We start from the raw sequence: 26,901 nt of genomic DNA on the forward strand, positions 1-26,901 counted from the left end.
TCCTTACTCCCGTTTTACAAACTGGGAAATGACCATTCAGTAGGCTGGCTTGTCCACAGAGGAACACGGGGTAGTGTTGGGATTCCAACAGGGCCAGTCTGGCTCCAGACTAGCTCTTAACCGTCATTCTACTTGTTCCACAGAAATTAGGATGGGATTTGTACTCCCTGTAATATTACTATAATTTGTTGTCTTTGCTGTAACAGTTGCTTAATGTGTAAGTTCCAGTATTTGTTCTGCTTTTATCTGAGGTAGTGTGCTTAATATTTAATCAGTATTTAAAGATGCAGCTCAAGGAAGTAGGAACAGGTTTTCTTAGTATATGCTTCCTGTTTAGGAGGAACGGCAAGCCACTCCAGCATTCTTGCCTGGAGAATCCGATGGATAGAGGAGCCTGGCAAGTGATAGTCCATAGAGTCGCAAAGAATCAGACACAACTGAACACACACACACACACACACACACACACACGATTTTATAGCTACACACACACACACACACACACACACACACACACACACACACACACACACACACACACACACACACACACACACACACACACACACACACACACACACACACACACACACACACACACACACACACACACACACACACACACACACGATTTTATAGCTCCACTCCAGTATTGTTGCCTGGAGAATCCCAAGGACAGAGGAACCTGCTGGGCCACAGTCCATGGGGTCGCAAAGAATTGGACATGACTGAAGCGACTTCACACGCACATACACACACACACACACACACACACACACACACACGATTTTATAGCTCCAAGCCCTAGGTGGGATTAGGGTGTTTTTTGGGCCCAGGTGGAAGCTTGCCTCAGTTGGGTGGGATAGCCCATGTGTGGTATAAAGGTTAAATCAAGACTTTAAAGGCCTTTTGCAGTTCTGAGATTCTGTGATTCGCTGTCAGGTTAACATATTACTTTAAGTTATTTAAGAGTACTTTTAAGATCATATATACCTTTAACTTTTCTGTTAGAAATATGACTAAAACTTTGAAAAAGAGTCCATTTAATGTGCAACAGTTCACTAACCCAGCAATCATTGTGTACTAAAATGTATTGCATCCAAGTTACTTACAATTTCATGTGCATTTCTTTAAAAAGAGTAGCTTGTTCAGTTTTAGAGTCAGGAGAGAACCTTGTTAAATAGTTTCCCACTAGAATGCTATCAGTTTATTTATGTGGATATCAAGAGATTGCAATCCTCAGGGACTGATTTACTTAGAGTGAAATAGGTCATTAATGGCAGAGTTGGGCTTAGGATTTAGGTCTCTCACCCTACACAAAATGGAACATCTTTTTCTATTATGTGATCTTAGCTGTTTCAAAATGTGGTATTCAAACTTAACATTATACTTAATGTTATACTCAACATTTATACCCAATAGCATTAACTCAACATTATACTCAAATAGCATAACCTGCGTTGTCTGGAACTCTTTGGGTAAAAGCATAACTAGTTTATCTGTTCTGAGTTGTTGAAAATACCACTTAATGCTATGCCCCAATCCCAAAGAGATGGAATATAAATTATATCTGACTTGACTTTGAGAAATATAACATTTAGAATTTCTCTGAATTAAGAAAACAATCAAGTAAACTCTCGAGCAGTTTTGACTAAAGTTTTTTAGTGTTTTGAAATCTCATTTGAAGATTATCTTTTGGCAAGCAGTTTAGTTCCTTTATGAATTACTGAACCTCATCAATTGATACTTTTTTAACAGGGTAATTATAAGGCCAGATCCTGCCAGGTGAGTTTTGTAGTAGCCTGGTTGTAAGTGAACATGTGCGTAGTGTCTTAATACCATGTAGAAAGTAATGTTTGTTAGGATTATGCGCAGTGGTAACTGTGGCAAACAAAGCTTGATGTTTTCTGGTCTCATAGTGAGAGTTAACAGTCTCTGACGTGTTTTTTTCCCTCTCTTTAGACTTTTGATAAAATTCTTATTGCTAATAGAGGAGAAATTGCATGTCGGGTGAGTGGAATTTTAATCTTATTTTTCATTTTACTCTGTGAATTTTACTGTTAAATCCCTTTAAACATGAATTACTATTGTAGCTAACATTAATGTATTTTAATATAGGTTATTAAAACTTGCAAGAAGATGGGCATTAAGACGGTTGCCATTCACAGTGATGTTGATGCTAGTTCTGTAAGTATTTTTGCTTTATTTGAGTTAGGATCTTACTTTGGATCAACTAGGAAAAAAGTGAAAGATGTAGGGTTTTGTTGTTGTTAGCCTGAAAAGGTACACAATTTAAAAAATACCTATTACTTACTCTTGTATTAAGCAAAATGGAAGTATCATAATATCTTCAAATGTGTGTCTTAACTGTTTTATTTTCGAGGCTTTAAAAACCTAGACTGGAATAAATAGTTTGTAGAGGGATTCTGGTCGCCAAGTACGTTTAGGCAGAGCATGAGGAAGTTAAAAGAGTCCGCTATTAATGAAATGTTTATACAGTGCTGCCTTATGGGAGCACATTTCCCCACAGGGTAACTCCGTGTCACTAAGGGGATGCTCTAACTATTTGACCTTCCTAAATGCTGTACCATGTTCAGCTGAAAGTTTGATAAAAAAATGAAAGACTAATGCTGATGGGACATGAGCAAAAGAAGGTATAGCATAAAGTGGTGAATGATAACTAATTTTATTGGAGATTTTTTTATCACAGCAGGCATTTGTAGCAGTAGTAAACTATGAATGAGTAGAAAAAAATCCTGTGGGGAAAGTATATAAATTATTGGAACTGTATGGAATGAAATGTAAGTAGTTGTACTTTGACAAGTTACTGTTTTTCACTCTTTCACACTACCTTTGATAACAGGACCAATTGGTAATGTCAGTTTTTATCGTATAGTAATTTACTGCAAAGAATTTTCAGTCTTTGTGACTTCAAAATTTTATTTGGAAGTACTTTGCTCATTTTGTCTTGTCTTCCTTTTTTGGCCCCTATATTTAAAATACTTACCTTTTGCTTAAAATAATTAAATCAAGCAATTAAAACTACATATCGTTTGATTTTTTTTTTGACTCTTCATTTCTGGCTTCTTTACTAATAATTTGTTTTAACTGTGATAGTTTCATTAGTTTATATCTTTACAAAATATTCATGAAATAGTGAGAAAACTGTTGCTTTAATGTCATTCTTGATTGGTAAACTAAGGCATTTACCAATGGTAAACTCCTCTAGAAAAAAGCTTATGTTATCATCAAGCTTGTAGTAGATTTAAAATTCACTCTTCTCATTTTTTAAAAATTTTAACTTAATTTTAATTGGGACACTCTTCTCATCTTGTATTTATTTTCAGTGTATCTAGCTCAGGCTGTGTTTTCATTCATGGATAAATTGAGAGAGAAAAGTGTTTGAATTGTGGACAATCACTGTTTTTATTTCAAGCCTAACAGCAACTTTTCACTTATAATTTTCTTTTTCACATCATAGGATAGTTAATTCTCTAAGCTGTGTTCTCATGGAGGTGATTGTTGGCATGGATAGTCCAAAATTACTTATATTTTCACTCTTTCCTGTTTATTTATGTTTCAGTATTGATGTTACAGAGCAGTCTGCTTCTGTAAGCTGTTACCTAAAAGAACATGAGTAACTTTGCTCACTCATACGTTCCTAGCTTTGTGGACACTTTCTAGACTTTGGCAAAGCTGCTTTCAAAAGAGCTGATACGAGTTTTAAGTCTTTGACATTTATCCTTCCTGAAGAGAGATGGTAGTTTTTATATTTTGAAACCTTTTAGCCACTTTTTTTTTTTTTAACCAAAGATTATAAATCCCATGGATGGAGGAGCCTGGTAGGCTGCAGTCCATGGGGTCGCGAAGAGTTGGACACGACTGAGAGACTTCACTTTCACTTTTCACTTGCATGCATTGGAGAAGGAAATGGCAACCCATTCCAATGTTCTTGCCTGGAGAATCCTAGGGACGGCGGAGCCTGCTGGGCTGCTGTCTATGGGGTCGCACAGAGTCGGACACGACTGAAGCGACTTAGCAGCAGCAGCAGCAGCATGATACATAGTTTAGAATAAGATTTGCCAGGCTTCCCAATGGGAAGCAAGCAATGCCTGCTCAAGTCAAAACTTCCTCTTAATATGACCTTCTGTAAGTCGGTTTCTAGAAAGATACTGTAAGTAAAAACAGGATAATAATAATGATGGTTGGAATGCTCAGAGTTTGATTTAAGCCTCAGCAATAGGGCCACATCTACTGCTTGGTGTCTGCTTCAGCCTCAAGAAAGACAAAGAAGTGAATTCCTCTAACAGCATATTTTGCTTTTTTAACACTTGATTCCAAAGGTTAGCATTATATCTAACCAGCTTTACAATGTTAATATTATGAATAAGGCATGCTATTCAGATGTATTATAAATGCTTCAGTACTTATCTTCAACAGGTCAGCATTTTAAATATTACTTGGAGTGAAAGAATCTTACATGCTTCATGTCCTAACCACTGGACCACCAGGGAATTCCCTGCCTGAGTTTTGTTTTGTGTTTTTTTCTTGCGTATCTGAGTCATTCTGTGTCTTAGTTATAGCCTAACTTAGTTTTCAAGTTTCTATCATATTATTTCAAGTTCCTGCCTACCTATTTCTATTTCTGACTCTTCCTCTCAATGGATTGTTTCCTCGTGCACGTAGATTTTGTCTTGTGATACCATATTTGGTATCTTTATTGTTGAATTCTGCGTGGTTTGGGTTGTAGATGTTATCCTGTTGGGTGGTTGTTCTGTTGGCTTCTGCCATCACCCCAGGGTGTCACTGACTAATTTTTATATTCATTTCTTGGCATGAAGGCTGCTGAATTATTAGGATGGGCACAGCAAGATGAAGCTACACACATGTGCACACACACACACTCTCTCCCATACCCCTCCTTCTGTTACATAGGCTCATGATTTCTAATTTCCTGAGGAGACTTTTTCCTTAACCTTGAAGCACAGCTGATAGTAAGTATTTGTCTGCTCCCTACTTAGTAGATCATTTATTTATTCCCCCCTCCACCTCTCCCTTCACTGAGGATGTAATCTTTGAGCAGCAAGGCCTTACGTAGCAGTTTTCCTTCAAATCTTCAGCTCACACATGGTTCCTTTCTCTGAGAGTTAAAACTCAAGTTCTCTAGGTTACCCAGATCCCCGCTTACATTTTCCAAGATTAGTGGTGTTGGCTCTAGTGGATACTGTCTGACGTTTAGCTGCTTCTTTGTTTTTGATCCCTAGAGATTGCTTGTGGTTTCTTGTAAGCCAGACTGTTCATTTAAAGGAAATTTGTTGTATTTAATCTCAAATTTTTAGATGCTTCTAGGGAGAGTTTGTGATTTTTCTACCTAGTCTGCTTATTATTGGATTATCTGAAAATAGTATGCTATCCTGTTCCTCTGTTAGGACATTCTCTTGCTTTCTTGGAGAAGACTGACCCAGAGCAGTCTCAGAGTCAGGCATCACCCAGGAGAACAGTTCGTAAGTGCTGGTGAGATTAGTGCAACCACATCCAGGGATGAGGCCAGAGTCGACAACAGTGAAAACTCCTTCAGTGGGAAATGGTCAGGACCAGAGAGAGCAAAATAAGGGTTAAGCCTCTTATCAAGTCGTGAATTGTCTTTTCTGGGTCATTCTCCAGGCCCTTATTATTCTTTGAAAAGAGTTGTGGAGAATGGTTTATGAGGGGAAAATGGTCCTAGTGAAATACTGTATCCTGCTGGTATTTTGATAGGCATTGTGTGGTATCTGTAGATCAATTTGAGGAAGTAGCTTTATCTCAACATTTTAAACTCCTCCTATACGTGAGCATGGAGAAGGCAATGGCAACCCACTCCAGTACTCCTGCCTGGAAAATCCCATGGACGGAGGAACCTGGTAGGCTGCAGTCCATGGGGTCGCTAAGAGTCGGACACGACTGAGCGACTTCACTTTCACTTTTCCCTTTTCATGCATTGGAGAAGGAAATGGCAACCCACTCCAGTGTTCTTGCCTGGAGAATCCCAGGGACGGGGGAGCCTGGTGGGCTGCCGTCTATGGGGTCGCACAGAGTTGGACACGACTGAAGTGACTTAGCAGCAGCAGCAGCATACGTGAGCATGGACATTCCATCTGATGTTGTTTCACTTACTTACATTGCTTTAATCTCTTTCAACAGTTTTATAGTTTTCAGAGTGTGATTTTCACTTACTTTGCTGTATTTATTCCTAAGTATTTTAGTATTACTTCTGGTCTATTAGAACTACAATTTATTCTTCTCTCTCTTTTTTTTTTTGGTTGCACTGCATGGCTTTCAGGATCTTAACTCCCTAGATTGAACCCATGCCCCCTGTATTGGAAGTGCAGAATTGGAACCACTGGACTGTCAGGGAATTCCCTAGAATTGCAGTTTCTTAATTTCAGTTTTTATTTTAATTGCAAGTGCATAGGAATACAGTTAATTTTCGTATAGTGATTTGGGTCCTGCAATCTTGCTGAACTTCTTTATTATTTCTAATAGTTTAAAAAAATAGATTTCTTAGGATTCTGTCTAGAAGATCATGTCATGTGTAAAGAGAGACAGATTTACTTCTTTTTTTCTAACTGGATGCGTTTTGTTTTGTGGTCTTGCCTAATTTCCCTAGCTTTAACTTTCAGAATTATTGAAAAGTAGTGGTGAGACCAGGGATCAGTCTCACTCTATTTTCCCCCTAAAATGAGGAACAAAACACTCCATAACTAAGTTTGATTTAGGCTCTGGGGTTTTCATACATTTCCACTGTGAGGGTGAGGAAGTGCCCTGCTATTGCTTGCTTGCTGAGTTTTTATCATGATTGGGCGTTTGCTTTTGGTCAAATGTGTTTACTGCGTCTACCGAGATCATAATGTGGTTTTTATCCTTTATTCCAGTGATGTGGTGTATTACATTAATTTATTAATTTTTGGATGTTTAGCTTTGCATTCCTGGGATAAATCACACTTGGCCACAATGTATATAGTCCTTTGTGTATATTGCTGCAGTCAGTTTGCTGGTGTTTTGTAGATTTTTCATCCATATTTGTAAGAGATACTGGTCTATACTTTTCATTTGATGTCTTTGTTTTTGGTATCAGAGTTATTCTGGCTTCATGTTATACTCTGGGACGTGTTTCCTCATCTTCCGTTGTTTTGGAAGTTTGTGAGTTGTCATTAATTATTCCTTTAATGTTTGGTGGAATTCACCAGTGAAGCCATCTGGGTCCAAGCTTTTCTCTGTGGGTAGTTTTTTTTTTTTTAACGTTAAGAAAAGTTTATTTATTTGTCTATGGCAGTCTTAGTTGCAGCTTGCAGGATCGTCAGTCTTTGTTGTAGCATGTGGGATCCTCGGTTGTGGCTTGCAAACTCTTAGTTGTGGCATGTGGGATTTAGTACCGTGACCAGGGATCAAATCTAGGCCCCCTGTATTGAGAGTGTGGTGTCTTAGCCACTGGACTACCAGCGAAGTCCCTATGAGTAGTTTTTTGATTACTAATTCAGTCTCTTGATTTCCTATTTCTTCTTGAGTTAGTGTCTATAGTTTCTTTCTAGGGAAGACATTTCATCCTAAGTTATCTAGTTTATTGTTAAATGATTGTTTATAGTATTTCGTTATTGTTTTTATTTCTGTAAGGCCAGTGGTAACGTCTCTTCCATTCCCATGCTGTGCTCAGTCACTCACGTCTCTTTGCAACTCCATGGTTGCAACTCCACGGATTATAGCCTGCCAGGCTCCTCTGTCCATGGGGATTCTCCAGGCAAGAATATTGGACTGCGTTTACCATGCCCTCCTCCAGGGGATCTTCCCAACCCAGGGATTGAACCCAGGTCTCCTGAACTGCAGGTGGATTCTTTACCATCTGAGCCACCAGGGAAGCTCTTTGAAATTTTAGTTGTTTGAGTTTTTTCATTTTTTTCTTGGTCAGTTTAACTGACGATTTTCAGTTTCATTGACCTTTTCAAAGAACCAACTTTTGGTTTCATTGATTTCTCTCCTTTTAAACTCTATACTTCATTTATATTTACGTTAGTTTTTGTTTCCTTCATTCTGCTTGCTCTGGGTTTAGTTTGCTCTTTTGAAAAAGTTTCTCAAGGTAGAAGACTAGGTTGTTTTGAGGTGTTTTTAATATAGGGGTTTCACCATACATTTTTCTCTTATAGTTTTAGCTTCATCCTGTGTTTTGACATTTTGTATTTTCGTTTTTATTCCTGGTTGCCTGGTATTTTCTGGTTGCCCTGGTGATTTTTTCTTTGACCCACTTATTATTTAGGAATCTGTTGTTTAATTCACATATTTATGAGTTTCCCAAATTTCTTTCTGTTACTGATTTCTAATTTCCTTCAGCTTTTGTCAGAGAATGTATTTTTTCTTTTTCTATCCTTTAAAAGTTTTTGATGTTTGTTTTATGGACTAGCATATGAACTATTCTGGAGAATGTTCCATGTGAATTTAAGATTATATTCTGCTGTTGCTGGGTGGAGTGTTCTATAGATGTCTTTTAGGGTCATTTGGTTCATAAAGATATTTAAGTCATCTATCCTGGCTACTTGCCTGGTGGTTTAATACATTATTGAAAGTGGGGTTTAACATGCTTTTGAAAGCCTTTAAAATTACTGAGTATTTTGTTTTGCTCAGTTTATAAAATTGGTGACAAGTAATTATGCATAGGCCCACAACCCTGTGCTTGACAACACCCGAGTAAGGTAGAAAATGACTAAAGAACTCTGAGTGTCTAGGCCTAGAGACCGTCGCAAGGATTCTTTGCAATTTTCAGGAAGCAAGAAATTTTGACACTTTCTAAATTGCTCTAAACTTAGAGAAGGAAAAATAGATTTCCATTTCTTTTTTCTGAAACCAGCCTAATCACTTGGAAATCAAAATCTGGGCAAAGATAGTAAGAAGAAAATAAAATTACAAAGACATATATATTGATAGAAAAATCCTAAGTAATAGGAACTAGAACAAAATTTATTTAAATAAAATGCTGCAGTCATGCAGAGTGTATTCATGACATTTCAATATGGCTTCAATATTAGACACGATTATTTGAATAGTGGAAATACAGGAAATACAGGAAAACTGTATGATCACCTTGATGGAAGCCTAAATGTTATTTAAAAGAAATTCACTGTCTTCCTCTTGTAAAATCCTTAGTAAGACAGGCTCAGATAACTACTTTCATCCCCAAATAAAAATTAAGTCATACCTTTTAGGAAGCATTCTCATACAAGTCTGGATGAAGACCCATGCATTTACTATCACCACTGATATTTAGTAGCATCCAAGAAGTACTTGGCAATGCAGTTAGGCGAGAGTTATAAAATGGTGGACAGGAAAGGCAGAAATAATAAGATAGTACTGAGTTTCCAGTTACACCAGCAACTGAATAACTCTTTAGAAACAGTGAGGAAAGCCTCTATGATAGTTAAAAAAATAAATACAAATATCTATAGATTTCCTAAACATTAACTAGGTAGAAATACAACTTAAAAAAAGTTTAACCTCATGGAAATAGTGCCGAAGATAAAACACTTTACGATATGAATTTAAACTGAATTTGTATGACTTATATGAGGACTTCTTTTTTTAATGGGGAAACAATATTGTAAATGCTGCTTATTTCTAGATCTGTGCTTTTGTATTAAATCCTAATAAATGTAATAATGTAATGGGAAAGGGGAATTGACAAAAAAATATGCAAGAATAGCCTAGGAAGTTTTGAGGAAAATCGAAGAAGTAACTGTAATAACAGATATTAAAAAATATTGGGGACTCCCTGGCAGTCCAAGAGTTAAGACTTCAAACTTCCTCTGTAGGGAGTGTGGATTCAGTCCTTGGTCAGGGAACTAAGATCCTGCATGCCATGTGGTGTAGCACAAAAAAAAAAATTGTAATACCTTATAAAGTGGAAATTATTAGGACCATTACATAAAATTTTGGAGCCAGAAGACACAGATTTATGGAATAAATTCATTCAATTTTAGGCAGAGGGCTGATGTGGGAGATTTTATTTGTTTGAGGACCTTATTAATATAATATTGATGTAAAAGGCAGAAGTGAATTGGAGGTACTATGATTTGAGGTAGCCCCAGAGAAGTTAAGAAATAATAAGTAATGAGAACTGTCTGATAGTTTTGGTGACTAAGACTTTTTAAATGGGAAGTCAGATCTTGTTTCATTAGTTTGGTGAATAGTGGGAACAAATAATTATGAGAATTGAGAGATTGTTGTGTTTGTACTTCTCAAAATGCATGTTAGATAACTTAATTTACTTTTATGATAATTGTGTATGTATGTGTGTTTTCAGGTGAAAAGACTAGTAAACCTTTCCCTAAGAAACAGCAAAATATTGTTATATTTGTTTTAAATATGAAGTTAGGGCTGTGAGTTTTTGTTTTTAAATGGGATTAAATGACTCTGTACTTCAACTTTTGACTGTATTTCCTATCTGGATTTCTAAATTGAACTTACCAATATTTTGTTGCTTTGTCTGTGTATTGTAACGTTGGATTTAAATGAGAAATACTTGATATTTATTGCATTAACACCAAAACCTAAAATCAGGGAAGCAGTCATTATGAGTCACATGTTGGCCAGGCAGCCTGCTGTTTGAACTGTGGTTCCTGGTGAGTATTGTAGTCCTACCCTTAGGATTCGGTAATGAGATTGAGTGGGGTGCCCCTGTGAGCGCTCTGGGATGATTGACAGTAAAGTCGAGGGGGAATCATCACTTAGCATGCCTACCCTTGGTATTATTTCCCTGCTGTCTGGGGAGGTACTGAGGACAAATAGGGCTTCGTGATGTCTATGTAATTAGTGTATGTTGGTTCCAGCTGAACAAACTGGAGGGTAATGATCAGGTAAATGGAGATGGAATATATCAATGCAGGCTAAGATGTAAAAGATGTTAGAGAAAACCTTTTAAAAATGTTATGGGTTGGTTAGAATGTTTTATATCTTTTCATATATATATATATCTTTTAATAAACTTAGATCTGTTAGTATTTTTGTTGGAATATCTTTTGTCCTATGTAAACATAAAGAGTTGAAAGCAATTCAGGTGTCAAAACCTCAAGCATTTACCTTTTCTATTTACTTCATTTACTTTTCAGGATATTTTGCAACCTTTCTTTCTTTGGAAGGGAGTTAATTTTTTTTTTTTTTTTTACAAAATCTTTTAATGGGCTTATTTTCAGCTAGTGTCATTATTAATCTTCAAATAGGAATCAGTGACCAGAGTTGGACTTGTAGACCTTTTGGGGGATGGTAACTGAGAAATCAGATGACCTTTTATTATATGTTTGTGTGTAGTTGAGATGGTGTATCTCATATTTTCTTCTGTTATTTTTACTAGTACAGAATATTTTAAGATAATGGCCGTCATAGTCCATGTTTCCCAGTTGGTCTTAATTAGGTCAGAAACCTTCCAAGTCTTTTAGATTGCAATAGAAAATCTATAGGATTCGTAATTCATTCTTGCAAAAAATGCTTATAGTTGTCATTGTTCAGGAAAGTTTTCTTATCAGCAATGTAGAGTTCCATGGCAAAGCCTCTGATAGTGACTGTAATATTGCATTTAATGGGAAAGAAGGAATTGGTTTTGTTAATATGATTATGGACCTTGGAGTTTTGGTAATTAGGTAATTAAAGGGTTTTTGAATGGCATACTCTAAAACTTGGTAATGCTCACTTTTCTCATAAAACTTAGCTTTCAGTAACCTTTTTGGATTAAAAATACAGTGTATCTACTTAGGCATATTTAAAACACTAGACTTTTCAGTGAAGAACAGATTATTCAGAAAGAATCATTTAAGATGTTTAGACATTACTTTTCCTGTCCTTTTTCTTTTATTGTCTTTGAAAAAACGTATTTTGCAGAGACACTGTACTATATCAGTTTAAACTATCTTGATTATCTTTGTCTTGACTAAATTACTTTCTCTACATATTTTTTGGGAAAATGGAATAGGTTAGGATTCCTGGTAGGAATTTGTTCACATTAATATGGCTCATCAGGGACATTATATTTAATTGAAGATCCTGCAGAATAGTAGCAGGAGGCTGAAGAGAATTATTTAGCATTAGCAATGGCTCGTCTGGGAGTTATGCACTAATCAAGGAGCTTGAGTGTTAGCAGTGGGGATGATGGGAATTATGACGATTATGACATGTAAGCGTGTCTGTGTGCGAAGTGGACAGGCAATGAGTTAATCAAGAAATATATTAAATGGCTCCCATGCTGATTCATTATTATCTACCATAGTGCCTGTCAGGTTGTGTATTTAAAAAATACAATTATTGCTGAATTCAATATGTATAAATTCAACCACCATTTTTTGCTTTTCTGTAAAATAACCTCAAATTACCTAATACTACATATAAAAATAGAAAAATGTATCAACCCCACTGACTATGTGATTTGTGTGTTAAAATACATTATCTCATTTTTTTTTGACACTTTGAAGTGAACCTTTAATTTCAGATTCATTTAAACTTTTGTTTGCTTGGCCTTTTCATGTGTTTATTGTAAATACTCTTTGTCTTAGTTTCTACTGCATGAAGGGTTTAAGTTCCAAAACAAATTTTATATATCTTTATTTTTCAGGATGAAAAAAATAATTTCATTATTTCAGAAAGACATTAATATGTAACACATGAAGCTGATCATTAGACACAAGACAAATCAAAGCATTATTCTTTTCCACCATCAGAATGCTGCAAAATCAGGGGGTGGGCATGGTGGTGGTAGGAATTGCCTTTGCCCTAGTGGGCGGCCTCTTTGTGGCAGGTAGACCCATTCTGTGCCCAGCATGGTTAGAACCATCTGTTGTGAAACGACCGGTTAGAAATGCTAGAAATGTACATATTTTGGGGAAATGGAACTAATAAATTGAATTCCTTTTAGAAAGTAAATTGAAATGCAGTATAAATCCATGAGCAGACTGGATTATATCAACAGGCAAATTTATAGAATTCCTGTAAAGATGAACACACACGGTTCTTTTTTTTTTTTTATTGTAAGCACTGCCAAATTTAATAAAACTTTCTACCAAACTGTGACCTTCATGTATTAACTTAATTAAAGCAGTATTATGGGTACTACTCAAAAGTGTTAACCTGTGGGTGGTGGTTATTGAAATCCATTATCTGTGGAGCCAGTATTAGTGGTCAGCTGTATCAGAAGTAAAATTTGCAACCAGGACCCTCCCTTGGGTGCTGGGAGCTCAGCAGGTTATATCGTCAAAACCTGTCAAAGCTTCTTAAAAGACTGATAGTTTAAGCCCTATGGAGTTAAGGGTAAACCAATCCTTCCAGTAAGGAAGGACTGTGACTATTTAGCAGCAAGGCAAAAATTACATTTGGACAGGGGCAAAAAAAGGATTGATATCAGTATCTTTATGTATGAATTATTGTATTCATATGTTTGTATAGTTGCTGTTTAACCTTAAAAACATTCCAATTCTTAATCTTTGGAAAGTGACTTGTGATAATTTTCCTTTCCAAAATTAAAAAGCGTCCCTAAGTCCTTAATTTTTGTTAATAAGACCTTTATCCTTTTACTGATACTAAAAGTTTAGTTTAAAAACAAAGCACAGTAAAATACTGAGCTTAACTTTTGTTTTTGTATATCTGAAAATTCCTGGTGACTTTAGACAGCATGGTCTGAAAAAGAATATTATGTGTTTCGATGTAGGTTAGTACCTGATGGTAAGAAAAAAAATACCTGATGGTAGATTTAGTTTTTAACATCTGTTTACATAAGTTTAGAAGTTCTGTAGTCTTACTGAAAAAACATACAAACAAGATTTGAAAATACAGCTTACCTTTATAAATACAATATTTTTTATATGGCCATATCTGTAAGACTTTGACTTAACTCATTTCTGTTATAGTCTCATTCATTTAAGACTTCCTAGTAGATGGAAAGATATGACCATTCTAAGAACTACTAATAAATGTCACTTATTGAATATCTGCAGTTTACTAGAGAATCAGTGATTATGTAAGGGAAGTATTATTGTCATCATTTTAAGTTGAGAAAATTGGGGTTTCAGGATATAAACTAGGTTGTCAAAGATGGTTTAGCTAGGCCAAGCAATGGAGCTGAAGTTCTAATTTTATGTCTCCAACTTGTACTATTTCCATTGTAGCATATTGTTTCCCATGCTAAGTATATGGAGAAGTCCCTTTTCTCCTCCAAAAAAAGTCAGGTTTCTTAGGGTTAGATGCTATGCTAGGTGCTGTTGCTGGCCTGTTGTGGGCCAGATGCTATGCTGGTCACTAAAATTAGAATAGTGAGTAGGAGAAAACTGATTTTTGCTCTCATGGCACTTGAGTCTAGTGGTAGAGATAGATATAAAATAAGGAAACATGCAAACAAGTAATCACAAATTGTGGTAAGTGTTATGAAGGAAACAGACCAGTTGCTGAGAGAGAAGAGTGGTGATCAGGGAAATTCTTTAAAAGGTAAGGTGAGGCCTCATAGATGAGAGTCAGCTCTTAACTAGGCCATCAGCTAGGCAGATGGGGCCGCATGTGCAAAGGTCCTGAGCCAGCTCAGTAGATTGGTTCCTAATATGTAAATCAGCACTGCTCAGCCTGTGTAGGCGTTTCATTTACTTGCTAGCTCTGAAAGGTTGTTTGCTGAATCACGAAAAGATGGCTGGGATTCTTGGCCTCCGGAGGAGAGGAATTCAATCCAGGGCCAGAGATGAGGCTTGATCGCTCAGAGCTTTTGTGCAGTAGAGTTTATTAAAGTATAAAAGGGATAGAGAAAGCTTCTGACATAGGCATCAGAAGGGGGCAGAAAGAGTACCCCCTTGTTAGTGTTAGCAGTGGAGTTATATACTCGAAGATAACAGGATTAGCCAGAAGGTTTAATCCAGAGACTGTCCTGCAGGCGGTATACATTATTGTTATATAATCCTAAGGAATGTAGAGAGAAAAGAAAAAAAAAGTTTGTCCTTTCTTCCTCCTGGAGAATTCCAGACCCCTCTCTCCTTGGGGACCCCTAGACTTCTTATCAACCTGCCTAGGAAAGGACTCGCTCAGCTCTTGATCTCAAGCAGTAGCCAGTGGCTTGACCCTTCTTGGGACAGCTTCTTTTGCTATTTGCTGCCCCTCTTGCTTGATTGTCATAATGGCAGCTGCCAATTTGGAGTAGCGAAGGGAGGAGTCCAGGAGGCATCTTCAGGAAGATATAAGGCTGGCTGAGTGGCAATAGATTTATGTCTGATGTATCAATTTATTTGAGTTGAAGCCTAGCCTAGGGAAGAGAGGCTCCAATTTAGGTAAATCCTATTATTGCCATCTTCAGTCATGCATCCATTCAATGTGTCCATGCAGAGCACTGTCAAGGTACTGGGAGTGGGATGTAGTCTCTCAGGGGAGGCTTGTAGGCTTGGGACAAAAGGCAGGAACCTTGTATTTGTATGAGGGAGACAGTCCAGGTAAAACTGATACAGATAGTATTTTTAAATGTCTTATTTTGTAAATGTTTTAGTGCCTTCCAGGTCTTAACTGCAAATTAATCGTATATTAGTTTACTTTCCAGGTCTATAATGTGTTCCCCAAATTGATACTAGATATTTTAGTGAAAAGGAGTTTATAATTAAATATAGTAGAGTAACTTCAGTGAGCTATTCCAATTAAGTGTTATAGATCCCTAGGGTATGTTGATGAAACTCAGCAGGAATGCTCTGTGTAGGGGAAAATAGTTGCAAAACCACACAAACTTGTTTGTGAAGGGTTTAATGTTTCCTCTTGATAAATGCTTTCACATATACTTTATTTTTTCTAAATACTTTTTTTAAAGTGCAGTTTTAGGTTCACAGCAAAATTGAGAGACGTATAGAGTCTTCTCATACACACCCCTGCCTCCACACATACATGGCCTCCCCATTATCAACATCTAGCATCAGAACGGAGCATATATTACAAATGATGAGCTTACATTGACATATAATTACCCAAAGTCCATAGTTTACATTAGAGTTCACTCTTGGTGTTGTACATTCTGTTGTTCTTCAGTTGCTCAGTCGTGTCCGACTCCTTGTGACCCCATGAACTGTAGCACTCTAGGCTTCCCTGTCCTTCACCATCTCCCGGAGCTTGCTCACACTCATGTCCATTGAGTCAGTGATGCCATCCATCCATCTCATCCTCTGTCATCCCCTTCTCCTCCTGCCTTCAGTCTTTGCCAGCATCAGGGTCTTTTCTAATGAGTCTGCTCTTTGTATCAGGTGGCTAAAGTATTGGAGCTTCAACATCCATGCTTTCAATAAATATTCAGGATTGATTTCCTTTTGGATTGACTGGTTTGATCTCTTTGCTGTCCAAGGGAATCTCAAGTCTTCTCCAGCTCCACAGTTCAAAAGCATTAATTCTTCAGCATTCAGCCTTCTCTATGGTCCAGCTCTCACATCTGTACATGACTACTGGGGAAAAAAGTGATCAGTGCAAAGAAATAGAGGGAAACAATAGAATGGGAAAGAATAGAGATCTCTTCAAGAAAATTAGAGATACCAAGGGAACATTTCACACAAAGATAGGCACAATAAAGGACAGAAATGGTGTGGACCTAACAGAAGCAGAAGATATTAAGAAGAGGTGGCAAGAATACACAGACGATCTATACGAAAGAGATCTTCATGACCCAGATAACCACGATGGTATGATCACTCACCTGGAGCATCCTGGAATGCGAAGTCAAGTGGGCCTTGGGAAGCATCACACAAACAAAGCTAGTGGAGGTAATGAAATTCCAGTTGAGCTATTTCAAATCCTGAAAGGTGATGCTGTGAAAGTGCTGCACTCAATATGTCAGCAAATTTGGAAAACTCAGCAGTGGCCGCAGGACTGGAAAAGGTCAGTTTTCATTCCAATCCCAAAGAAAGGCAATGACAAAGAATGCTCAAACTACTGCACAATTACACTCATCTCACAGGCTAGCAAAGTAATGCTCAAAATTCTCCAAGTCAGGCTTCAACAATACATGAACCATGAACTTCCAGATGTTCAAGCTGGTTTTAGAGAAGGCAGAGGAACCAGAGATCAAATTGCCAACATGCATTGGATCATTGAGAAAGTAAGAGAATTCCAGAAAATATCTACTTCTGCATTATTGATTATGCCGAATCCTTTGGCTGTGTAGATCAAAACAAACTATGGAAAATTCTGAAAGAGATGGGAATACCAGACCACCTGACCTGCCTCCTGAGAAATCTGTATGCAGGTCAAGAAACAACAGTTAGAATTGGACATGGAACAACAGACTGGTTCCAAATAGGAAAAGGAGTACGTCAAGGCTGTATATTGTCACCCTGCTTATTTAACTTACATGCAGAGCACATCATGAGAAGTGCTGGACTGGATGAAGCATAAGCTGGAATCAGGATCTCTGGGAGAAATATCAGTCACCTCAGATATGCAGATGACACCACCCTTATGGCAGAAAGTGAAGAAGAACTAAAGAGCCTCTTGATGAAAGTGAAAGAGGAGAGTGAAGAAGTTGGCTTACAACTCAACATTCAGAAAACTAAGATCGTGGTATCTGGTCCCATCACTTCATGGCAAATAGATGGGGAAACAATGGATACAGTGGCTGACCTTATTTTTGGGGGCTGCAAAATCACTGTAGCTGTTAACTGCAGCCATGAAATTAAAAGATTCAGCTCCTTGGAAGAAAAGTTATGACCAATCTAGACAGCATATTAAAAAGCACAGACATTACTTTGTCAACAAAGGTCCATCTAGTCAAAGCTATGGTTTTTCCAGTAGTTATATATGGATGTAAGAGTTGGACTATAAAGAAAGCTGAGCGCAGAAAAATTGATGCTTTTGAACTGTGGTGTTGGAGAAGACTCTTGAGAGTCCCTTGGACTGCAAGGAGATCCAACCAGTCCATCCTAAAGGAAATCAGTCCTGAATGTTCATTGGAAGGACTGATGTTGAAGCTGAAACTCCAATACTTTGGCCACCTGATGGGAAGAACTGACTCATTTGAAAAGACCCTGATGCTGGGAAAGATTGAAGGTGGGAGGAGAAGGGGACGACAGAGGATGAGATGGTTGGATGACATTACTGAGTCAGTGGACATGAGTTTGAGTAAACTCTGGGAGTTGCTGATGGACAGGGAGGCCTGGTGTGCTGCAGTCCATGAGGTTGCAAAGAGTCTGACACGTCTGAGTGACTGAACTACTGATAATGACATGTGGGCTTCCCAGGTGGTACTGTTGGTGAAGTACTCACCTGCCAATGTAGAAGATGTGAGATGTAAGAGATGGGGATTCAATCCCTGTGTCGGGAAGATCCTCTGGAGGAAGGCATGGCAACTCCTTTCAGCATTCTTGCCTGGAGAATCCCATGGACAAAGGAGCCTGGAGCGCTGTAGTCCATAGGGTTGAAGAGAGTAGGACACAACTGAAGCAACTTAGCACACATGCATAATGACATTTATCTATCATTACTGTATGATATAGTGCATTTCCACTCCTGTAAAAATCTTCTGCGCTCTGTCTCTTCATTTCCTGCCTTCCGCGACAGCCACTGGCTTTTTTTATGATCTCCATAGTTTTCCCATTTCCAGAATATCATATAATTGAAATCATACAGTATGTAGCCTTTTCAGATTAGCTTCTTTCACTTAGTAGTATGAATTTATGTTCTTTCTATGGCTTTTCATAGCTTGAAAGCTCGTTTCTTTTTAGTGCTGAACAGTAATTCTGTTGTTTAGATTGCTACAGTTTATTTAGTTATTCACCTACTGAAGGACATCTCATTTGCGTTTGGTACTTATGAGTAAAGCTGTTGTAAACATCTGTGTGTAGACATGGGAGTGTGATTGCCAGATCATGTGGTATGAACATGTTTAATTTTGTAACAGATCGCCAACCTGTCTTCCCGAGGAGCTGTACCATTGTGTACTCTCATCGGTAAATGAGTGAGAGTCCTCATCAGCCTTTGATGTTGTCGTCAGTGTTCTGGATTTTGGTCGTTCTCATAGGTGTGTGGTGGTATCTTGCTGTTTTAATTGGCATTTTCTTGATATGGGATGTGGAGCATTTTTCAAAGTGCTTATTTGCCATCTGTATGTCTCCTTTGGTTAGGTGTCTAAGGTCTTGGGCTTCTTTTTTAGTTGAGTTGTTTTCTTATGGGCAAGTTTGAATCCTTTGTATATTTTGGAAAATAGTCCTTTATCAGATATCTCTTGCATATATTTTCTCTCAGTCTGTGGCTTGTCTTCTAGTTCTCTTGACATTGTCTTTTGCAGAGAGGTTTTAATTCTAATGAAGTCTAGCTGCTTCTTTCTTTCATGGACTCTGCCTTTGATGGTATTTATCTACTATAGCATGTTATTGCTTTACTCCAGGTCGTCTAGGTTTTCTCCTTGGTTGTATTCTAGGAGTTTACAGTTTTGTGTTTTAACTGCTTTCTTTGCTCTATGGACCATTTTGCGCTAATATTTGTAAAGGGTAGAGGGTCTATGTCTAGATTATTATTTTTTTTTGCATGTGGATGTTGAGTTATGCCAGGACCATTGATTGAAAAGGCCTTCTTTGCTCCATTCCATTGCTTCTTTTCTTTTGTCAGAGATCAGTGGGGGTATATTTCTTGGCTCTCAGTTCAGTTGCTTTGATCTATGTGACTGTTCTTTTGCCAATACCATGCTGTCTTGCTTACTGTAGCTTTATCATAAATCTTGGTGATGAGTGTTAATAGTGCGTTTGTTTTTCTTCGATATCGTGTTGGCTATGTGGTCTTTTGCCTCTCCTATAAACTTTAGAATAGGTTTGTCGATACCCACGAATAACTTGGTGGGATTTTGAATGCACTGAATGTATAGATCAAATTGGGAAGAACTAACATCTTGATGTTATTGAGTCTTTCTATCCATGGAGATAGAAACTCTCTTCATTTATTTAGTTCTTTGATTTCATCAGAGTTTTGTAGTATTCCTCATATAGATCTTGTACGTATTTTATTACATCTATTCCTTAGTAATTCATTTTTTGGGATGTTCATGTAAATGGTAGTGTTTTTCAGATTTCAAATTCCACTTGTTCATTATTGATATATAGGAAAACAAATTTACTTTTCTATTTTAATTTTGTATCCTATAACCTTTCTATTGGGTGATCATATCATCTGAACAAGGTAGTTTTATGTGTTCTTTTCCAATCTGTGTACTTTTTATTTCTTTTTTTACTGCATTGGCTGAGACTTCCAGTATAATGTTGAAAAGCAGTGGTATAGGGACATCCTTGCCTTGATCCTGATCTTATGGGAAATGTTCAGAGTTTCTCATCACTAAATATGTTAGCAATAGGTTGTTGTTGTGTTTTTTTTTTTTTATAAAATAGTCTATTATGAACAGGTGTTGGATTTTGTCAAATGCTTTTTCTTCTTTTATTGATATGGTCATGTGAATTTTCTTTATTTAGCTTGTTGATTTGATGGATTACATTGATTTATTTTCAAATGTTGAACCAGTCTTGCATGCCCGGGGTAAATCGCTCTTGGTTGTGGTGTATACTTTTTTTTCTTTTAAATACATTGTTGAATTCAATTTGTTAGTATTTTGTTGAGAATTTTTGCATCTATGTTGATGAGAGATACTGGTCTGCGATTTTCTTATCTTGTAATGTATTTGTTTTGGTGTTAGGGTATTACTGGCCTTGTGTAGTGACTTAGAAAGTATGTCTTCTGCTTTTGTCCTTCTAAAAGATTGTACCTGATATAATTTTTTCTTAAAATTTTGGTAGAATTCACTAGTGAACCCATGTAAGGCTGGTGCTTTCTGTTTTAGAAGGTTCTTAATTATTGATCTAATTTCTTTAATAGATACATGCCCACTTGGATTCTCCTTTTCTTTTGGTATAAGTTTTGGCAGTTATTGTTTTGGTCCATTTCATCTAGGCTGTTAGAATTGTTCCTAGTGTTGTGGGCATAGAATTGTTCCTTGTATTCCTTTATTATTCTTTTAATGTCCATGTGAACAGAGATAGTTTTATGTGTTTCTTCCCAGTCTGTTTACTTCTTATTATTGCACTGACTGGGACTTCCAGTATGATGTTGAAGAACAGTGGTAAGGGGACACCCTTGCCTTGTTCCTGATCTTAATGGGAATGTTAATGGGAATAGTGATGTCCCTTCTTTCAGTTTTGAGGCTAGTTGCTTTCACTCAGCAAAATGCTTTTGTGATTCATCCAAATTATTGTGTGATTCAGCAGTCTGTTCCTTTTAAAAATACTGAGTAGTATTGCATTGTATGGTATGCATACATACTGTTTGTTTATCCATTTATTCATTGAAAGTTATTTGGATTGTTTCATACTTTTGAGAATTACAAATAGAGCTGCTATAAACAGTTATGTATCAATTTTTGTTTGAATATCAGTTTTTAGTTCTCATGGATAGATGACTTGGAGTGGGATTGCTGGATAATATGATAAGTGTATGTTTAACTTAGTTGAAAACTGCCATAGTTTTTCAGTGTTCCGGTACATATTACATTCCTATCAGTAGTATGTCAGAGTTGTAGTGGTTCTGTGTCCTTTCCAGCAGTTAGAATTTTTTAATGTTAATCATTCTAATAGGTATGTAGTGGTATCTCAGGGTAATTTAATTTGTATTTCCTTAATGGTTAGAGTGTTAAACATCTTTTCTTGTTCTTATTTTCCATTCTTATATCCTTTTCGGGCTTCCCTGTTGGCTCAGGTGGTAAAGAATCCACCTGCAATGTGGAAGACCTGGAGTCGATCCCTGGGTTGCGAAGATGCCCTGGAAAAGGGAATTGCTACCCTTTCCAGTATTCTTGCCTGGAGAATTCCATGGACAGAGGAACCTGGCAGGCTTCAGTCCATGGGGTTGCAGAGTCGGAGACGACTGAGCGACTCACATATCCTTTTCAGTGACATCTTTGTTCAGGGTTCACACGTGTAAAAAAATGTTTGTTTTCCTGCTGTTGAATTTAGAGATTTCTTTATGTAGTCTTGATACAATTCCTTGTTGGGTATATGATTTGCAAACATTTTCTTTCAGTTGGTAGATTGTCTCTTCCTTCTCTTGACAATGTCTACTACAGATCAGAAGATTTTACTTTTGATAGTCATTTTATCAGTTTTTGATTCTGTGGATTTTGTTTTTAGTGTCATGTCTAAAAATTCTTTGCCTAATTCTAAGCTCAGGAAGATTTTGTTCTAAAAGCTTTTAGGTCTCTTATTAATGTTTAGCTATAAGACCTATTTTTAGTTACTTTTTATGCAAAATTTTAAGTCTTGGTTGGGGTTTTGTTTGCATATAGATGTTGAGTCGTTACAACACCATTTGTTGAAAGGACTGAAAAAGACTGTCATTTCCCTATAGTATTGCTTTTGCACCTGTGTGGAAAATCAAATAGTGACTTCTATGATTCTATTTCCAAACTCAGTTTTCTAGTCCACTGACCTATATGTATGTCCATTTGGCAATATTACATTGTCTTGATTACTGTAGCTTTATCATCAGTGTAAAGGTTGGATTCCTTCACCTTTATTTTTTATCCAGAATTGTTTTATCTAGTTTCTGCGCTTTCCCATATAAATTTTAGAGTTTTGCCTGTGTTTACTAAAAATCTTTCTGGGATTTTGACTGTAATTGTATCAGTTTGGGGAGAAATGACTTCTTTACTAAGATGAGGCTTTCTATCCAGAAACATGGGAGATCTCTTCCTGTATTTAGATCTCCTTTGATTTCTTTCATCAGCATTTCTGGTTTTCAGCATGCAGATCCTGTGCCTATTTTGTTAGATTTTATACCTATGTATTTCATTTGGAGCTTCTTAAAAAGTATTGTTTTTAAAACTTAGATTTCCAGTGTGCATTGCTAATAGTAGACGCTTGATTAATGTTTACATGTTCATCTTTTTTTTTTTTTTTAACATGTTGATCTTTTATCTTGTGATTTTGCTAAGCTCACTAGTTGCAGGAGTTTTTTGGTAGATTCCTTTGGGCTTCTCTGGTGGCTCAGATGGTTAAGAATCTGCCTGCAATGTGGGAGACTTGGGTTCCCTACGTGGGTTGGGAAGATCCCCTGGAGAAGGGAATGGCTACCCACTGCAGTATTCCTGCCTGGAAAATTCCATGGACAGAGAAACCTGGTGGGCTACAGTCCATGGGGTTGCAACAAGTCGGACACAACTGAGTGACTAATGCTTTCACTTTTTTTGATATTTTGTGAAGACAATGAAGCTGTCTGAACACTAACAGTTTTATTTCTTCTTTTATGATTTGTATGCCTTGTTTCTTTTTCTTTCCTTATTACACTAGGTGGGAACTCCCCAGTATGTTTTGCTATAAGAGTGGTGATAGTACATATTTTCTAATCTAGTGGAAAGCAGTCAATCAATTTGATGAAGCAATCAATTAAGTTTGATGTTATTTGTTGATTTTTGTAGATGCCCTTTATGAGGTTGGGGAAGATCTTATCTACTTCTGGTTGTCTAAGAGTTTTTTTTCATCAGTACTTTTTCTGAATCAATTGACATGATTATGTGTATTTTTCTCTTTTGATTATAGTATGATATTTTGCATTGAGTGGCTGATTTTAAAATATTGAACCAATCCTTCATTTTGGGTATAAGCTTTGCTTGATTGTGGTGTATCATTCTTTGTTGTTCAGTTGCTAAGTCATGTCCAACTCTTTGTGACCCCATGAACTTCAGCATGGCAGGCTTCCCTGTCCTTCACTGTCTCCTGGAGTTTGCTGAAATTCACTTCTGTTGAGTCGATGATGCTATCCAACCATCTCATCCTCTGCTGTCCCCTTCTTCTCTTGCCTTCAGTCTTTCCCAGCATCAGAGTCTTTTCCAGTGAATCAGTTCTTCGCATCAGGTGGCCAAAGTATTGGAGCTTTGGCATCAGTCCTTCCAATGAATATTCATGGTTGACTTCCTTTAGGGTTGACTGGGTTGATCTCCTTGTTGTCCCAAGGACTCTGAAGAGTCTTCTTCAGCACCACAGTTTAAAAGCATCAGTTCTTCGATGCTCAGCCCTCTTTATGTTCCAACTCTCACACCCGAACATGACTACTGGAAAAACCGTAGCTTGACTATAGGGACTGTTGTTGACAAAGTGATGTCTTTGCTTTTTAATACACTCTCTAGGTTTGTCATAGATTTTCTTCAAAGAAATAAGCGTCTTTTAATTTTGTGGCTGCATGATGTACCCTGCATAGAAGTTGAATAAGTAGGGTGACAGTATACAGCATTGACTTACTCCTTTCCCAGTTTTGAACCATCTGTTGTTTCACGTACGGTTCTAACTGTTGCTTCTTGACCCACATACAGGTTTCTCAGGAGACAGGAAAGGTGGTCTGGTATTCCGGTCTCTTTTTAGAATTTTCCACAGTTTGTTGTGATCCAGACAGTCAGTCCTCACAATCAAAGGCTTTAACATAGTCAATCAGGCAGAAGTAGATATAATTCTGGAATTACGTTGCTTTCTCTATGATCCAGCAGTTGCTGGCAATTTGATCTCTGGTTCCTCTGCCTTTTCTAAACCCAGCTTGTACATCTGGAAGTTCTTGCTTCACATGCTGCTTAACAGCCTCCTTTTCTGCTTCTGGAGTCAGAAATACAGGGCTTCTGTCCCTGTCAGCACCCCAGTGCCAAGAGGAAAGTGCTGAACTCATCACTGGTTCACGGTCATTTGAATTCTGCTCTCCCTCCGTCTGCCTGCTGCTGTGTACTTTTCAGAGTTCACAAGTGATCGGTTAACGTATTCTGTTCAGATCTCGTAGCTGCATTCAGTGGGACAAACAGAATGGAATATGCGTATTCCATTTTACCTGAAATTAGCATGACCAACGGTGTTTCTTAAAAATTATTTAAAAATGAGTGTGGGTAGGATTTTGATATACCTGAATTTGTTTTTGCATTTGTTTTTGCAACATCCTATATGTTATGCTGTATATCCTACATTATGGGAAAAATTTGGTTAGGTGACGTCAGAGGACGAGAAAGGTCTCTACCTAAGTAGAAAGCTCTCTACTTATTAAGCTTCGTGTGAGACTTGGAAGAGAAAGGAGAGCATTTGCAGCTAGTTGCTTGGAATGGCCCAACTTCAGCCATATGTAGTAAGCTGCTGTTCATAGTAGAGTGTAGCATTCCTCATATGAACGTTTATCTACTTTCCATGGAAGATAAATGTTGAGAACCACTGACTTCCTGGTTAAAGCCCAGACTCTACTATGGCATTCAAGATTCCTTGCAAGCCTGGTTTTCCTTATAATCGATCTTTCTCTTCTACCATCCTCCTAGTGACTCCTACTCACCTTGTTTTCAAGCCATTTCACAGGTTTCTAAATATGCTGGGGCCTTTTCGCATTCCATGATTTTGAGTGTGCCCTTTCTCTGTTGGGATTCCCTGGTGGCTCAGATGGTAAAGTGTCTGCCTGCAATGCAGGAGACCCGGGTTAGATCCCTGGGTCAGGAAGATCCCCTGGAGAAGGAAATGGCAACCCATTTCAGTACTCTTGCCTGGAAAATCCCATGGACAGAGGAGCCTGGTGGGCTGCAGTCCATGGTGTCGCAAAGAGTCGGACACGACTGAGTGACTTCACTTCACTTTCTCTGTTGGTAGTTCCCTTCTCACTTTTTCCTTTTGATCAGATATTTAGTTTAATAGTTCGGTAACTGATTTGTCATGAAACCATTTTCTGCATTAGGTCTTTATACATGCTCTTATTTATTTTAATTGCAGTTGGTATGGAAGTCTGTCTTTGCGCTAGACTGAATTCTTAGAGGGGAGGAGACTGATTTATCATCTCTTTTTATCATTCTGTGGTAGAGCACTTATGATGAATGTTGGACTGAATCAGGAACGTGTTAAGGGTTTACTCAATGGTAAAAGGGATATGGTGTGGAACACGTGCTCACCTGTGCCTGACTCTTCACCATCCTCTGGACGTAGCTCACCAGGCTCCTCTGTGCTTGGGATTTCCCAGACGAAAATACTGGAATGGGTTGCATTTCCTTCTCCAGGGGATCTTCCTGATCCAGGGATCAAACCTGTGTCTCCTGCATTGGCAGATGGATTCTTTACCACTGAGCCACCTGGGACGCCCCCTGGTTGGAACACAGAATAGCTGAGTTAGAAAAGAGAGTAGAGACAGGGACCAGTATTGTGTAAATGGAATTAGGAGCTAACGTTGTAGGGGAAATGTTTTCTTCCTTTGAGTTTTGGATGTAATACTCAGGTACTCATTTTTCTAGTCTTTTAATTATAGACAGTTTTTTTTTTTGGTAGGACAGCTTTTCCTATAGTCCTTTCTGTCCAGAGAGCCAGCTGCCACAAGGTTTTTCTACCTTCTGTTGTCCAGATGTTCCTTTCAATTTGGATATGTTTATTTACTCTTTTGTACAAAAGAGGCATGCTGACAGCTGCACCAAGTGTTCTGTCCTAAGCCAACCAGACATTTGGATTTATAGAAAAGTTAGATTTTGAAGTAAAAGCCAAGTAGCTTGCAGACTTATGTAGTCATATATATATATATTTTTTTTTCCCCCCCTTGCCCATTGCTGCTACCAGATTGGGTACCTTTTTACCTCTGTCTTTACAGCATCCTATCACAAATTCTTTCCAAAAGTAAAGACCTAATTCACTCTTGAAATCTCTGTGAGATGAAATGAGCCTTTGTACAGGCTTGAGTGTGTACCTGAGAACTTCTACGCAGCTGGTAAGTTCACTGAAGTTACATGCTCGGGATGTTTTCTGCTGATGCTCTCCTCTGACCTGGCAGAGTGTGCCAGGCTCCCTGGAAGAGGCAGAACTCCGGAGATGAGTCATGCTTCAGCTCAGCAGGCGACTTCATCTCCCCTGACATGTATCTACTTTCCCTACTTTT

General features: G+C 37.7%; 1 protein-coding gene across 26 annotated transcripts in view; it reads left to right on the forward strand.

The window, feature by feature from the left end:
- Window positions 1-26,901, forward strand: part of PCCA (propionyl-CoA carboxylase subunit alpha) — a 409,555-nt gene that overhangs the window by 66,628 nt on the left and 316,026 nt on the right. For all 26 annotated transcript variants that reach the window (XM_081548961.1, XM_081548973.1, XM_081548977.1 and 23 more), the window contains 2 exons: window positions 1,963-2,010; window positions 2,119-2,187. In XM_081548961.1, coding sequence (XP_081405087.1) covers window positions 2,140-2,187 — 48 coding nt within the window. In that variant the 5' untranslated portion in view covers window positions 1,963-2,010; window positions 2,119-2,139. The remainder of the gene's footprint in view (window positions 1-1,962; window positions 2,011-2,118; window positions 2,188-26,901) is intronic.

Source organism: Giraffa tippelskirchi, chromosome 12 (genome assembly GCF_054371585.1).
Source record: "Giraffa tippelskirchi isolate mGirTip1 chromosome 12, T2T-mGirTip1v1.2.pri, whole genome shotgun sequence".
NCBI lineage: Eukaryota > Metazoa > Chordata > Mammalia > Artiodactyla > Giraffidae > Giraffa > Giraffa tippelskirchi.